This window comes from Myotis daubentonii, chromosome 10 (assembly GCF_963259705.1).
Source record: "Myotis daubentonii chromosome 10, mMyoDau2.1, whole genome shotgun sequence".
NCBI classification, from domain to species: Eukaryota; Metazoa; Chordata; class Mammalia; order Chiroptera; family Vespertilionidae; genus Myotis; species Myotis daubentonii.
Window position 1 is genome coordinate 26,609,393 of NC_081849.1, and position 16,452 is coordinate 26,625,844.

The 16,452-nt window shown below is 40.4% G+C and overlaps 1 protein-coding gene across 4 annotated transcripts in view; it reads left to right on the top strand.

Annotated features, from left to right (window-relative positions):
• EXOC4 (exocyst complex component 4) overlaps window positions 1-16,452 on the top strand; it is a 753,652-nt gene that overhangs the window by 28,260 nt on the left and 708,940 nt on the right. For all 4 annotated transcript variants that reach the window (XM_059711814.1, XM_059711816.1, XM_059711817.1 and 1 more), the window contains exons 2-3: window positions 2,710-2,899; window positions 14,083-14,277. In XM_059711814.1, coding sequence (XP_059567797.1) covers window positions 2,710-2,899; window positions 14,083-14,277 — 385 coding nt within the window. The remainder of the gene's footprint in view (window positions 1-2,709; window positions 2,900-14,082; window positions 14,278-16,452) is intronic.

The window sequence follows — 16,452 nt, forward strand, 5'->3', positions numbered from 1 at the left end:
AATATCTAGGGATCTTCTTCTTGGGACAATTGATAAATTGAAGGCATTTTCTGATTGTGCTTTACTTTTGATTAACAGCCTGGAAGGTTTCAGATTTAAAGAGCAAAGTTATAGATCATAGAAGCAACAGGAAGACACCCTTAGCTACCCCCAAATAATGCAAGTGATTTTGGTAGCTCTGTCTTTGGAACCAAATTCTCCCTAAATTCTCCGCTATGATTTATTTATTAGTCAAACACTTGCATGGTCTTCTCTACCTGAAAGTAACCTTGATAAGTGTGGTGTAGGATCACCAGCTGACAGAGGACACAGACCTGGCATGGGAAAGGCCTTCCTTTAAGTCTTGGGGTCACAGGATGTTGATTTCCTGAGTGTACCCCACATTCCTTAGAGCAGTGGTCCTCAAACTTTTTAAACAGGGGGCCAGTTCACTGTCCCTCAGACATTCCACACATGCGCACTGCGGGCTCGGGATGAGTCAGCTGCTAAGCAGGACAGGCAGTGGCGGCCAAAACACCCGGCCGGATAAATGTTTTCGGCGGGCCGCATATGGCCCGCAGGCCGTAGTTTGAGGACCCCTGCCTTAGAGGCATCACCTTTTTCCTTCCTTACACTCTCCCCCCACTCCCAATTTCATGCTAGATCAGATCTCTTGGCATCCGTAACACATTTACAAAATTGTTTCAGGAGGTTAGATTGAAGTCAAAGACTGGCCTGCTGAATCTCCCTCTGAATTGAAAAACAAGTTTTACATATTATGTGGCTCGTGAATTAAGATCTTTTGGTCTAAGTGACAGTTTGGAGAAGTCTGTTGTACAGTATTTTGCTTGCAAATATCTAGGAGTGGATATGTGATTGATTTGCTGACAGACCATCTCTGAAAGCAGTTTTAATGATGGACTTATAATTGATTGCATCCATCATTGAGAGCCTAAAATACCCCTCCCTAAATTAAAAAAGATAAATGAAATAAATTATGCTGAATGTATAGGCTGACAAATCTGAGGGAATTTAATGAAACTCTAAATTACCACAGCCAACAGATAAGAGGAAAAGGTTTCTTTGTTGCTGATTATAATACTAAATTAAAAAAAAATTATCCAAGAAAAATAATAGAGGAAACAAAGGTCTGTGGCCCATGTATCAAACTAAAGTTATTGAAAGATTTTTAATAAGAGTATCTATCTCATCCCCTGGTTATTGTTGATTCATATCAATCTTGTTAGTGCTGATGGAAGAATAGCACATTCAGGGACTACCTTGTAGTGTAGCTCCTATTATTGCTGTCCTAACAGATTTTAGAATTAATATGACCTTATTTCCAGGCCACTGGGGGTTCTGTACCAAATTGAGGTCATTTAAATAAGCTATTTGGGCCCTTGCTGGTGTGGCTTAGTTGGTTGGAGCATTGTCTCAAGCACCAAAGTGTTGTAGGTTTAATTCCCCGTCAGGGCATATGCCCAGGTGTGGGTTTTTGATCCCCGTTCAGGGTGGGTACAGGAGGCAGCCCATTTATGTTTCTCCCTCCCTCCCTCCCTCCCTCTCTCCCTCCCTCTTCCTTTCTCTGTCTCTAAAATCAATAAGAACTTATCCTCGAGTGAGGATTAAAGAAAAGCTATTTGGAAGGTGGCTTCTCAGTGTATGTGAGTGAATTTACCAGTTATGACACTTTCAGCTCTATGTAAAAGATGACCAGCTGAAAGTGACCTAAACAGTGGGTAATTATCATCTCTCCTAGCAAGAAGTCCTGAGGTCAGGCAGCTGCAGGTTGTCTGTTTTGGTGGCCAAAGACGTCATAGCAGTAGCTTGGTGTTTGTCTGAGCTTTCCGTCCATGGTTGTAAGATGGCTGAATTATTTGAGTATCTCAGCTTTGTGTCAGAGTATTCAGTGTTGGGAAAAGGGGCCTTAATCTTACTTGCGAGTAAACTATACCTAGAAGTCCTTAGTTTCAGTGGCCAAACTTGTCATTGGGAAGGGAAATGGAATTACCAGAATTCATTCAAACAAATCAAGACCTGCCCAGGGTCTTGCAGAGTTCATGCCGCCTATTATCCGATTACAGTTGGCATGCTAAGGAAAGACTGAGCGGAAGGCCCCTTGGACAGGCAACCAGCAAATCCATTTAGACGGGGACATTGGAATTTACTACGTAGGTGGTTTCCTATTTTCTTTTAGGAAATTGTTTCATTTCCTAGTTAGTGGGATGAATGGGCTAGCTCCGTGGTCGGCAAACTGCGGCTTGCGAGCCACATGCGGCTCTTTGGCCCCTTGAGTGTGGCTCTTCCACAAAATACCACGTGCGGGCGCGCACGTATAGTGCAATTGAAACTTCGTGGCCCATGTGCAGAAGTTGGTATTTTGTGGAAGAGCCACACTCAAGGAGCCAAAGAGCCGCATGTGACTCATGAGCTGCAGTTTGCCGAGCCGCAGTTTGCTGACCACTGGACTAGCTTATTGACTAATTGGTCTTTTCTTTTTTTCTTCCAATTACAGTTTATATGCAATATTATTTTGTGTTAGTTTCAGGTGAACAACGTAAGTGGTTTGACAATCATATACTTTATACAGTATATGTTCTCCCAATATTTCCAGTACCCACGTGGCACCATACATGGTTATTACAATATTATTGACTATATTTCCTATGTTGTACTTTTTTCCTTTTTGCTTTAAGTTTGACTCAGCTTGATATATTCTATCTTTATCAGAACGCTGTCTACCAGTGATGATGTTGAAGACAGAGAAAATGAGAAGGGTCGCCTTGAAGAAGCCTATGAGAAATGTGACCGTGACCTGGATGAGCTGATCGTGCAGCACTACACAGAACTGACGACAGCTATCCGCACGTACCAGAGCATCACAGAGCGCATCACCAACTCCCGAAATAAAATAAAGCAGGTGCGCCTCCTTTCCTCTTGTCTGGTGATTGCAGCACCTTCCCATTCGTCCAGGTGTTATCGCTGGGCGAGAGGAGCTGTGCAGTGGCCCACGGCCTTGACCTTGGGTTCCTGGGGTTCCAGTGACTCCTAAAGGTGCTCTCAGGAGTTACGAGAGGCACATGCGGGAAAGCCGGAGGGTCACAGAGGGCATCCGGGATTTGCTTCTTCCTTCTCCTATGGGCCTCTTACTATCTGAGGCTCCCGTCACAGAGTATCAAATGTATTTAATGTGCTCATATCACACATTGAGTGTGTGTGTGTCTGTGTGTTGTAGCGGTTGACTTATTTTAAAAAAAAAATTTACCCTTGAGTATGTCACCTAATTTGAAGTTGGTTGTGATTTCTCTGCAGTCATTGTACATTCTTTGTCATGTTTGTGAAGAAAATCTAACATAAATTATTTAAGCATATAAGAAATATTTATGAATACCAAAATTCTCGAATATAATTCTTAGTAGTGACAAGTATGTATTAATTTCTGTTTTGTAATTTTCTTTTCATATTTTGGAGGTGTTTTTTTTACTCTTTCTTTCACTCTTTTTCTCCCCTTTGTTTTCCTCCCCTTTTTCTCTCTTCCCTCTTTCTGCCCCTTTTCTTCTTTCCTCCACCTCTCCTTCCCCACCTCCTTCCTTTTGTAGTAGGTGCATGAAAAGCTCTTGGGGTTCCTGGGTACCATGTCTCTAGTACCTAAGGGATAGAGTGGGTTCATAAGGGGTAATTTTATATTTGGCTAAGGCATCAGTTCTCAACCTATGGGTCGCGACCCCTTTGGGGGTCGAATGACCCTTGCACAGGACCCATCGGAAAACACATATATAATTACATATTGTTTTTGTGATTAATCACTATGCTTTAATTATGTTCAATTTGTAACAATGAAATTGGGGGTCATCACAACATGAGGAACTGTATTAAAGGGTCATGGCATTAGGAAGGTTGAGAACCACTGGGCTAAGGAGTAAACTGATAACTAAATGTTGTGTGTTGTCACATTATAGTTATGTGGTTCTTGGTTGTATATTTTAAGGGTCACTCCTTTAATACCTCTTACTACTACTCATTGATGGATAATCATTTCTACCACTTACTGAGCACTGATTCCTTGCTAGGCATGGTGGTGTATATTCCTATTTCAACAAATCTAGAATTTGAACTTGCGTCTCCCTAACTCTAAGCCCTTGCTGCTGGTTTTCAGACATTTTTAAAATGAGATATTTGCCAGAACCCTAGCATACAAACATTCAGGAAGGCTGTGCTCTCTTTTTGATGTGGGTGCGAAAGGTCTGGAGCTCAGGCTTGGTCTCCTCTTCCATAGTTGGTGGCTGCCTCTAAGCACCTCTGTGGGCTGAGGGCTGAGTAGACCATTTGAAATGTACTGCTCTGTGCCATTTGATTGAGGTGGGGACTCTCTGGACTCTACCTGCTCAATTGTAGCTGAGCTCACGGCATTCTCACAGGTTTTCTTTCCTGTCTTCTAGACCTTATATTATGCTTTTGTAAGCAGATGCAGAAACTATTCTTCTAAGACTGGTGTTCGTGTGTTTTACCCTCTAAGAGTAGAGTTGCCAAATCAGTAAGCCCTTTGAAGCAATATGATGACCTCTTTATATTTTGAAATTAACTAGGTATTTTCGAAAGGAATACTGTAATTCTAGGCCTTTACAAGCGGTGAGTTCATCCTGTGGATTTATCTGTGAAACTAGGTAAAGGTATAGATCAGTTGCTCTAGATTTAAAATAAACTGTAGTCCATTTTGACCCAATAATATCAAATCGGCAACCTTTTGGTACATGGGATGATGCCCAACCAACTGACCCATACCGGCCGTCCTCTTTTTTAAGTATGGTGGAATTTGAGGCAAAAGAAAACCAAGAGAGAAAATGTTGTGTTTATTATATCAGTTGTCAAGAAAAAGAAAGTCACATAATTCTGTGTTATGAATTAGCCTCAATACTGGAAAGAAAGAGCAAGAAAGGGCTAAAGCTCTTTTCAGAAAGTCTTTAATAATTGATAAATGGGAGAAGAAACATGTTGGGGAAAAATGAAAGTGAACTTATTTTCATTTTATAATCTGACAATTTTGTACTGTGAAAGGGCATTTCTTATCACCATGGAAACATTGATGTTTTCTCACCAATCTTTCCCTGTCATTCCTTTTTCATTTAAAGACTTGTCCTTTTTTTAAAAAAAAGTCTTTATTGTTTAAAGTGTTACATATGTCTCTTTTTCCCCTCATTCACCTCTCCCAGCCCACTATTGACTCCCACTCTACCCTGCACCTGCTCTCTCCCTCCCCCCAGGCCTTCACTGCACTATTGTCTGTGTCAACCAAGTTCTTTGGTTAACCTATTCTGCCCTCGCCTTCCCTTTGAGATTTTACAGTCTGTCATGTCTGGTTCTGTTTTAGGTCCTAACAGTGGAAAACACCAGTCCCTGTCCTCATGGAGCTTACATGCTAATGGGAGGAGATAGGGAAACAAACAAATGATGCTACTTAACATCATTGCCTCTGTATATTAAATGTCTGTTTTGTGCTGGGCATTATCTGGGCTCTGGGGTAGAAGTGAATAAAACAGATAAAAATCTTGTCCTCATGGAGTTTGCATTCTAGTCAGGGGAGAAGACTGTACATTAATAAATAAATAGAATATGGTAAAACATATTAAGAAGTGATGTGCCAAAAAATGGCAAGGGAGGGAGAATAGGGAGCTGCTGTTTTAAATAGGTTGGTTGGAGAAGGCTTCCATCTGAGCCAGCCCTGAAGGAGGTGAGTCAGGAAAGCGCCACAGGAAGGAGGAGTGGCAGATATAAAAGTTTCCCGGAGCAGGAACATGACTGGAATTTTGGGGAAGCAGTTAGAGGCCAATGGGGCTGGAGAGAGATGAGAGCTGGTGGGAGGGGTGTGGATGCATCTCCTTGGTCCCTGTGAAGACCTCGGTTTTAACTTTGAGTATGTTGGGAAACTATTGTAAGGCCTTGAGCATTGCAATCACATGATGTGACTAATATTTTCAAAGGGCCACTCTAGCTGTTATACTGAGAATAGCTTTGAGTGGGGACCAAGTCAGGTGAAGATGTTCATAGCCATGTCTTGTTACCTTTAAAAGCTTGAAAACACAGACCTGTTTACTTTCCAATTTTGATAGTAGTTTCATGTACAGATTTATTTTGTATTGGTAGAATCTGTGTCCTGGAGGATGATATGAACTGACAGATTTGGACTGTCTTCCCAAATAGTCCAATTTTTTTTACATCAGTCAGGTCCTTTTGGAATTTTATTCTAGATTTAAAAAATGTGCAAATAGAACACCATGTATGATGGATCAGGTCAAGAAATGTATATAATAAACAAAAATACTCGGGCAATCCTATTACAATTGAATATATTGTAAAACTGGTCAAAATGAGATATTATTGCTTAGAAAACCTCAGGGTCCATAGGTTCTGCCAGTTTCTCATGTATGACAATTGCAGCAGTAGCACCAAAATGGATGAATATGGTAGATACAAGTTGAGGACTCGGACCAGAGAGGTGATAATTGTTGGCATTTGAGTATTTCCTCCTTGGTGTACTAGGTGGAGGAGATGATACTAGATTTCTTTAAAGATACTAAGTAGTCCATCCGGTGCTTATCACAGGAGCAGCTAAGCTGACGGAAAACACAGATGCTTGTCTCTATTGTGACATGTGCAGAAACACTTCACATTTCATCCAAGTTTTGGCTGCCTTGTTGCTGTTAGATCAAGCTCTTAACTCATCTCTCTTGTTTGTAATTGGAAATAACTATACGTGATTATTCAAGTGAAGTTGTTAGGGCTTAATCATCGAATAATGCAACGTTCATTCGTTGACATTTAACTAAATAATTTTGTGGCTTTTATATGAAAGTATACCTTGAAAGGTAGAATTAGACTGAGGAGTAACTTTAATTAAAGTCACAGTAGAACAACATGGTTTTGGTAGCAATATATTTACAACCCTAACATAAGATGGAAAATCCTAGCTGCCTGTATGAGAAAGGGAAAAAAGCCTAGAAGTGGACATGCTAAGCAGTGGGCAGCAATGAGATGCTATAGTTTAAGATCTAGGCAGTAGTCTGCAGTGCATTGATGCAGTCGCAGGAACTATGAGGAAACATTTCCATTAAGTTGAACAGTATCTGTATTTGCGTATCGTATCCAGACTCTGCAACTGAAGAGCTAAGTACTGCCCTTGGAAAGGTTGAGTGGAGCCTCCCAGAGAATTTAAAACCTTAGAATGGTAGCTGAATGGTAGCTGAAAAACCAAGAGAACAAAAGCATGGGAATGAGTTTGAAGGCAATCTTAAAATACTCTCTAGTTATAAAGGGCTTTTAAAGAGAATAGTGAGCAGTGTTTCTGAAGTTCATTCTTTCCACGTACTTTCCATAGCAGGAGTGGGTACTTTCTATTAGTATAGCAAGGGTGGGGAACCTTTTTTCTGCCACTTGGATATTTATAATATAATTAGCAGGCCATATAAAATGAATGATCAATTTAAAAATTAGCCTGCTATATTTGGTCAAACATTTAATTAACCCACCCTTAATGCTTTGGCAGGGCCAGACCAAATGATTTCTTGGGCCTTATATGGCCCAAGGGCCAGACATTCCCACCCCTGTTTTATAGGATTTTGGAAAAAATGGGCTGGACACTTACATCAGGAAAATACCCATGAAAATACTAATATGTACATTTATTTTTACTATAAAAAAGAGAAGACATCTTGATATATTTTGCTTTTAAAGTTAAGAATAATTTATTATATTAATTTTAACTTACCAGCCCTTACATGTGGGGAGCTTTAGGAGATGTCTAGTTTATACTTTCAGTGAGGTGCTTGCATGTTTGCTGTACTTATTATAGACTAGAGGCCTGGTGCACGAAAATTCGTGCATTTGGGGTGGGGGGCGGTTCCCTCAGCCTGGCCTGCGCCCTCTCATAGCCTGGGAGCCCTCAGGGGATGTCCTAAGCCTCAGTCAGGCCTCCCTCTATGGGAGGCAACTGGGCGGGCCTATCAGGGGACTGTGGAGGCTGGTGAGCAGCTGGTCTCGCACCCCACCCTACCCCAATTGCCCCTCCGCTGCTGCTAGTTGCCCCCCCGCCCCCCACATCACCGTCCCCTCCGTCTGCCCGCTGGCATGCACCTTGGCTGGTCTGGCGCTGCCTGCTAGCCGGCCCCACCACCCACCGATCTGTCATTCTGCTGTTTGGTTGATTTGCATATTATGCTTTTATTATATCTATATTATAAAAGGCCAGTAGCCGTAATGACCAGCGACCGGTCACCAGGAGGTGCATTGATGGGTCTCACAGTGTGGCGGGGGTCTGGGTCCTGTTGGCGCAGTGGGCCTGGGTCTCGTGCAATTTCACGTGCTGGGCCTCTAGTAGGATAATATGCATATTCAGAAGCATTTCCCTCTTCATTCTTTTTTTTTTTTTAATATATTTTATTGATTTTTTACAGAGAGGAATGGAGAAGGATAGAAAGTTAGAAACATCGATGAGAGAGAAACATCGATCAGCTGCCTCCTGCACACTCCCTACTGGGTATATGCCCGCAACCAAGGTACATGCCCTTGACCGGAATCGAACCTGGGACCCTTGAGTCCGCAGGCCGACGCTCTATCCACTGAGCCAAACCGGTTAGGGCTCCCTCTTCATTCATGATCCAAGTTCAGTGCTTTTCTGATTTAAGGTTTTAAAAGTGATGGCTTTTTACCACCTCCCCCATGCCTATATCCCTCAGCCTTTCTTACAGATGTCTCTGTCTCTGCCACTCCTCTCACAAAAGCTACCACAGTGTTATTCAGAGGCCCGGGTAGTTTTCCTTCTCCCTGTCTTTCCCAAGGCAGGCTTGCAAAAATCTCAACTACTCAGCCGTCTGTATCATCTCATACATTGTTCCCAGTAACCTCCTGGGCCCTGTTTTCCTTATTTTCTATTTTTCTAATAGTTTCTAATTAGAGTGACTTGCAGTTCTTGTACATTAAAACTGAAATTCTTGCCATTGCTGAACAGGTGTTGAGGAGCAATTGTGAAGTTACTCAAATTCTCAGGAAGCAAAAGAAACTTGTGTTTGAGGAAGAATTGCTACTTGGGTTTTGATGTCATGATTTGAACAGCTTGGCTCTTCATGGATTTATTTAAGGAAGAAGCAAAGGAACATAATTTTAAATTTTAATTGTCCTGATAAATAGATTTCAAGTGCTGACACCACATTCATAAAAGTAAAACAGGCATTTGAAATAAATGTATATAATTTGTTACCTTTCTCAAATTTAGATCTTATTCATTTTTGGACATAGCCCTGTTTCTCTCTTTTTTGTTTAAAAAATCGTATTTATTGAGCTATAATTTACATACAATGAAGTGCAATATTTTTAGACTACAGTTCAGTGAGTTTTGGCAACTGTATATGCCCTTGAATGTGTACCATCACCCCAGTTCCCCGCTGCCTCTTTGCAATCAGTCACAGCCTCCCCCACCCCCATCCTGTTTCAAGCAGCTACTGATTTGAAATGATCACTATAAATTATTCTGGCCTTTTCTAGAAGTTCATACAGTATGTACCCTTTTGCACCCAGCTTCTTTTGCTCAGCATAATGTTTTTGAGATTCATATTTCTTCCCTTTTATTGCTGACTGGTATTGCCCCCATCCCCCAACTTTTAAAATACCATGTCTTCATAACTGTGACTTTGTAATAAAAAAACTGAACCCTCAGGGCAGTTTAGCATTAAAAGTTCTTGTAGCTTCTTATGTCTGCAGCTTTGGTTAACTAACTCAGTTTAGGGAATACTTATGGTGATGCTCATTTTCCACACAGCCTGATGCCTTCTGCGCCCTCCCCCAGTGCTACCTGCCTTTCATTTTCCCTTCATGCAGTAAGCAACAGTAAGCGGGCTGATTACATTGTGTACATCCTCGTGTGAAATGCTGGAAATGCTCTTTTTCCAAATAAAAAAGAGTTGGCCAAGATTTATTGCCACTCTATAAATTTCTCTTGATCAAGAGCCTAGTTGGGTGTTGTATAATATAAATTTTACTTTTAACTGTTTCCATAGTAACAATTACAGAGGAAAAAGGTGAGATTTATAGAACCAAGGTGATAGGAGTAGAATATCAGAAATCAAATTCTAATAGATTTTCACTAAGATTTTAAAATATAATAGATTTAATAGTTAGCGTTATTAACCCAGAGACCAAGAACTCCAAGAGGATCTGAGAATGGCATTAAAAATCAAATAAAATCAGGAATGCTGATCAAAACCAGCACTCCCCTACCTCATCCTAGCCTAGTCCCAATTCCAACACTGTGGAAGCACTGACTTTTACTCCTAGTTTTTTTCTTCAGATATTTCTATTTCTTTATTTCTAAGTAAAATGTTTATACTATTTTCTGTTTTAGATATTACATAAGAACTTCCAGCTGTGGAAGATGAGGACATAGTTCTCCTTCCACTCTTTCTCCCACCCACCACATCTTCTTTCCTCAATCTCTCTATATAGTTGTATCCTAGTTTTTGGTTAAATAGTGCCTACTCTATTATAACTACATAAATATTTATATCTAGGCAGCATATTATATTTGCTTGTGTAATTTTGTTGTTGTTTTTCTGGGAGTCAGTGGTTGAATAATCCTGTTGCTTTCCATTTGCATTGGTTCACCCCCAACCCCCTTCTCTGGATCCTGGGTTTCTTCCTTTTTTCTCTTGTATTGATGGAGCACATTCTTCACCAGCTTGGTGAGATAGGTGCATATAAGGCTTATTGTGTGACAGCTTGAATCCTGATATGCATTCTGATTCACAGTCATTTATATGAGTCTTCTGCCCCCTCATCCCCCCACCTTTGAATTCTTGTACAAAATTATGTCCTTATCCCTTGTGTTCTTACATGTCAGAATAATGTGCCCTGGCTTGGGTCTTGTTTTTACTTCATTGTCTTGAACACTATGTGTAACTTTCAATCTGAAAACCCATTCTTTTGTTCTTTTATTACTATTATTTTTTAAATATATTTTTATTGACTTCAAAGAGAAAGGGAGAGTGGGAGAGAGAGAGAGAGATAGAAACATCAATGATGAGAGAGAATCATTGATCAACTACCTCCTGCTCGCCCCACACTGGGGATCGAGTCTACAACCCAGACATGTGCCCTGACTGGGAATCGAACTGTCACTTCCTGGCTCAGCCACTGAGCCACGCAGGCTGGGTCTGGACCTTTTATTTTATTGGTACTTTTTTTCACTTCATTTTTTTCATCTCCACCCCCACCAATTCCACTTTGACAAGTATTAGATTTCTTAGATCAATCCCCTCATTTTCTTTTATCTTCTTTTTACCTATATCTTGTTTTTTTTTTTATGTTTTATTCTTTTGATATTTATTCAAGGATATCTTTTCATCTTTGTATTGGATTTTTTCCTATCATATTTTTAATTTTGAAGAGTTATTTTTCATTCTGTTCTTTGATATAATATCTTCTCTTGTTTTTCCTAAGGATCCTATATAATAAAAGGGTAATATGCAAATTGACCCTAACAGCAGGAAGACTGAGAATGACTGGTCACTATGACACACACTGACCACTGGGGGGCAGACACTCAATACAGGAGCTGCCCCCTGGTGGTCATTGCGCTCCCACAGGGGGAGCCCTGCTCAGCCACAAGCCAGGCTGACGGCTGCCAGTACAGCGGTGGTGGTGGGAGCCTCTCCCGCCTCCTTAGCAGCGCTAAGGATGTCCGACTGCAGCTTAGGTCTGCTCCCCTCTGGCAAGTGGACATCCCCCGAGGGCTCCCGGGCTGCCAGAGGGATGTCTGACTGCCAGCTTAGGCCCAATCCCCTGGGGAGCAGGCCTAAGCCAGCAAGTGGTCATCCCCTGAGGGGTCCCAGACTGTGAGAGGGCACAGGCCGGGCTGAGGGACCCCCCAAGTGCACAAGTTTTTGTGCACCTGGCCTCTAGTATTAATTATAATTTTTTCAAAACTGTTTCCTGAATAGTTTATTCCCCTCTTCCCTCCATTACTTTTTTCTTTTTATTTGTTTTGATTCCCATCTTTCTACATTGTAGGCTTTCCTTGACTGTCTGGTGATCGTTGGCTAACTATTTATATGTAAGAGGGAGGCACGATGAAGCTCAGAGCATGTTATGAGGCTTATTGAGTGACGCTTGGGCAGTTTCTTTGATGAAAACTCAAATGTCACTATGTCACTACCTACAGGTCTTTTCACTGGTTACATATGCCAGGGCAAAGCTGTAAGTTCCCTGTGTTGGAACTAAAAGTCAAGCTGAGTGTTACTGGAGGCAACCTTGGAAGGAGGCTGAGGATCCACAAGTGGCCAAGGGTCTTACTGTTGCTTAGATCTACTTTGACTGGATCCTCCTGTTTTCTACCCAGTGCATTTCCATCTAGCATTTCCTGGCCCATCTCCTTTCTTGCTCAGCTCCTTCAGATCATAAACCTCCTATTTGGCTACTGTGGGGGGAGGGAATTTCCTGTCTGTGTGGTTTGATGAGGGTCTGGGGCTCACAATAGTCCTTATAGAAAGTTCTAACCCTGCATTCTTGCCTTCAGTATTTTTGGTGCCTCCTTCTCAGGGTTAGCAAACCCCACTCCAGGTTAAGATTTTTCAGATTTCTCTGCTAATTAGTTACCAACCATCCGTTGTCTTGCTACCTTCCAAAGTTTTCTACCATCTCTTATTTTCTTTTCCTTCCTTTCTGTTTTCTTTTCTTGGTCTTTATGCTTAAAAATCCCACTTTGGTGGGATTGCAAGAAGGAGCACAGGTAATTAGGACCATCTTCAACAGATTTTCAAACTGGTCTCTGACCCCGCTAGAAGCTAATAATCATTCCATTATGCTTTTTAAGAGAATACAAAATCTCCTTACTCAGGGCTTTTTTTTTTTTTTTACATTGGAGAGTTTCATAAAAGTATGACTTAGGTATTATCCAAAAGTTATAGGAAAAGATGAGATGCTTTCTCAAGAAATCTTCTAATGTTAGCATTCTATCTTCATGTTTTCCATCTTTCTTGGGAAAATGTTGAAATTTAGCGTTGTAATTACCAGAAGCATAGCATCGTTATGTGCAACACCATACCAAATCTTGTAGAAGAAGACAGATTTTCAATTTTCAAAAACACTGTAGATGTTCTAGGGTGATGGAAAGGACCTGCATATTGATGAGTTAGATTATACAGCTGTATTCGTTTGCTAAAACTCATCAAATGATACACTGGAGATGTATTCACACATAAATTTCACCTCAAACAAAAACCAAAAACAAATATTAAATTCTAATTTAAATAAAAACACGTGTAAGGAATGTCGAAAGTATATGAAAGTAGTTCTGTGAATTGTGAAAAGTCATTTTTCATTAGAGTAGAAAATGAGAAAGCACCCATCAAGTATGTACATGTGACTACCCGCCCTGCTCCTCTTTGCCGCCTCCTGTTTGTCAGGCTGTGCCTGTGCTGGCCACTAACTGTGCAGATCTACAAGAATGCCAGCTATTGTGTTATTTAATATTTAAAAATCAAAATGAATGGAAAAAAAAATCCTAGGTATGTCCCAATTCCTTTTACTTGGAGATTATCTCGGGATGTGTCTACTCTTTTTTTGGAAACTGGTCTTCTCTTCATTTTAGTCAGTTGAGATGAATGCCCAATTTCTTAGTTGTAAACTTTAGCTGAAGTTCTTGGTCTGGAAGGATGGACCAAGTGACCTATCAGCTGAATAGAAGAGATGCAGGAAAGAATGGGGATGAAAGAATAGTGCAGATTCTCATATCAGTCATTCCCTTTTGGATATATTAGCATCCTATTTTCAGAGTGCTTTATATCCTAAGTAGTTTTTTTTTTTTTCCTAGGTGCATTCAAAGGTAGGTTGGGAGTAATTTTCTCATTTTACAGGAGAGAAAATACAGACACTGAGAGGTGGAGATGTACCCAAGTGATTCAGTGTCAGAAACAGAATTAAAAATTTTCAAGCAGAGCAGTCAAGGGGAGTAAGTGAGTGTGTGAGTGAGGAATTGATACTTATAGTAACAAAGAAGAACACTACAGATATGGGTTTAGACTGGTAAGACTTTGGACTGACCCAATCTTTTAATTGTAGGTCAAAGAAAATCTGCTTTCATGCAAGATGCTGCTGCACTGCAAACGGGATGAGCTTCGCAAACTGTGGATTGAAGGAATTGAACATAAGCATGTCTTGAACCTGCTGGATGAAATTGAGAATATCAAGCAAGTGCCTCAGAAGCTGGAACAGTGCATGGCCAGCAAGCACTATCTCAGTGCCACCGACATGCTGGTAAGAGAAGCCCGAGCTAATGGCCATTTCTGCTAAGACAGCAAAGCACTCCCTTTTGTTCTCTCTGAATTCTGTGATTCACATAGTACATTACCAACTGCCCTCTTGGGGTTCACGGTTCTTTGCAGGTAAAGCCTGGCTGGTTCTCTTCCTAATTCCAGCGTTTGAAATGGTAGACAATTATTATTTATGTATTGTCTGCCTTTGGAACAGCAGTAAGAAATCAGTACTTTAATCATGTTGGAATAGTAATGAGAGGTGTTTTAGCTTCAGAGGGAGCTAGTTAATGAATCATATTTTAAAGAATGAAATATGCATGAAAGAGACTTAAAGGAGATTTATATACTAGATGTTCCACAAGATCTTCGAAGGAATTTTTACTTTAGGGCTTTGTTTTTCCCCTAAATTGATAAGAAAGAAAATAATTTTGGAAGTGCCTTTGTCAAGCAAGAGTAGTCCACAGCCTAGCCTTTAGCCTCTATCTTAGCCCATTCTGCCACATTTTGATGAGAGGGAATCATTGATCAGCTGCCCCCTGCATGCCTCCTCCTGGGGATTGAGCCTGCAACCTAGGCATGTGCCCTGATTGGGAATTGAACTGTGATCTCCTGGTTCATAGGTCGACACTCAACCATTGAGCCACACCAGCCGGGCTAGATGGACTATATTTGGATTTTCTTTTCCACAGTAGGTGAAATTCCCTTACCTTTGTTTTACCAAATTATGATACTGGAAAAATCACTTGAGAGGAATTCGTGGGAGAAACAGGTTAAATCCTCTAAGTGGTTCTAATTCATTCAGACTGTCAAGAAGAATTTTGCTGTAAGTCCTTCATAAGAAGCTTTTAAGGAAATTTTGTAACCTAGAGGTGAGATGTGCCATGATATTCTCTTCTGAAACCTGCTTATGTGATAGACATGAATAGTCAATTGCCACTGGGGAAGGAGGTTAGTAATGGTCTGCTCTTGGGAGTGCCAAAAGAATTGGCTGTTTTCAGTATCTTGTTTATAGTGACATCTTTCTTAATAATGACTGTAGGGTGACTGACAAAAAAAAAGTCACCTTTCAGCTTTACTTTTGGTTAATGGATTAGAATGTGTATATGTGCTAACTGATCAAGATTCAGCAATCAGAATAGATAAGCCTGTAGAATATATTTAGTATATACACATGTATTTGAATCATGATTCTTTGTAGTGGGCCTGCTTTTAAATAAGTGCCATATATTAAAAATAGGTAGAATTTATTTCTGTGTTAATTATGTTCTTTTTGGATTTTAGATTTTTATTTCATGGTTTTATTACTTAAGGGCTAATTTATTTACTAAAGAGCTAATCAATGATGAATAGTGGTTTTTTTGTGTATTTTTTACTTATTTTCTTAAGAATTTCATTAAATACATCTTTAAATTCTTGGTTGTAAGTTACAGAAATCCAATTAGGTAAAAGAATTGCTTGACTCATGTAACCAATCTGTAAGGACAGGCGTACATGTGGAATACCACCTCTGTGTTCTTTAGCATGTCATCTTCATTGTTTTATTGGAGATGTTTCTTCCACTGTGGGTGGGATTTGGGTGTTTGGGGAGAAGGAGGAGTGTAGGCTATAGCCTACATCTCTTCAGGTATGAAGAGGAAAATAATTAAAAAAATACAGGGATAGGCCAAGGCCAAGTGGCTCAGTTGGTTGGACATAGTCCCATGTACCAAAAGGTTGCTGGTTCGATTCCCAGTCAGGGCACATGCGCAGGTTACCGGCTCGATCCCCAGTAAGGGTTGTGCAGTGTGCAGGAGGTGGCTGATGTTCTGCTCTCACATGGATGTTTCTCTTTCTCTTTAATCCTTCCATATATCTATATCTATATCTATATCTATATCTATATCTATATCTATATCTATATCTATCTCTATCTCTATCTCTATCTCTATCTCTATCTCTATCTCTATCTCTATCTCTATCTCTATCTCTATCTCTATCTATATCATCTATATCTATATCTATGTATCTATTTGTATATTTATGTATCTAAAACTATGTGATTGGTGGGTGGGGAGGAAGAACAGTCACCTTCAGAAAAGGGTGAGTTGAGTGTATGAGATAAACTTCTTAGAAGTTCCTTTTTGCTACTTGCAATTCTTTATATATTCTGGATACTAATCCTTTATCTGTTGAATGG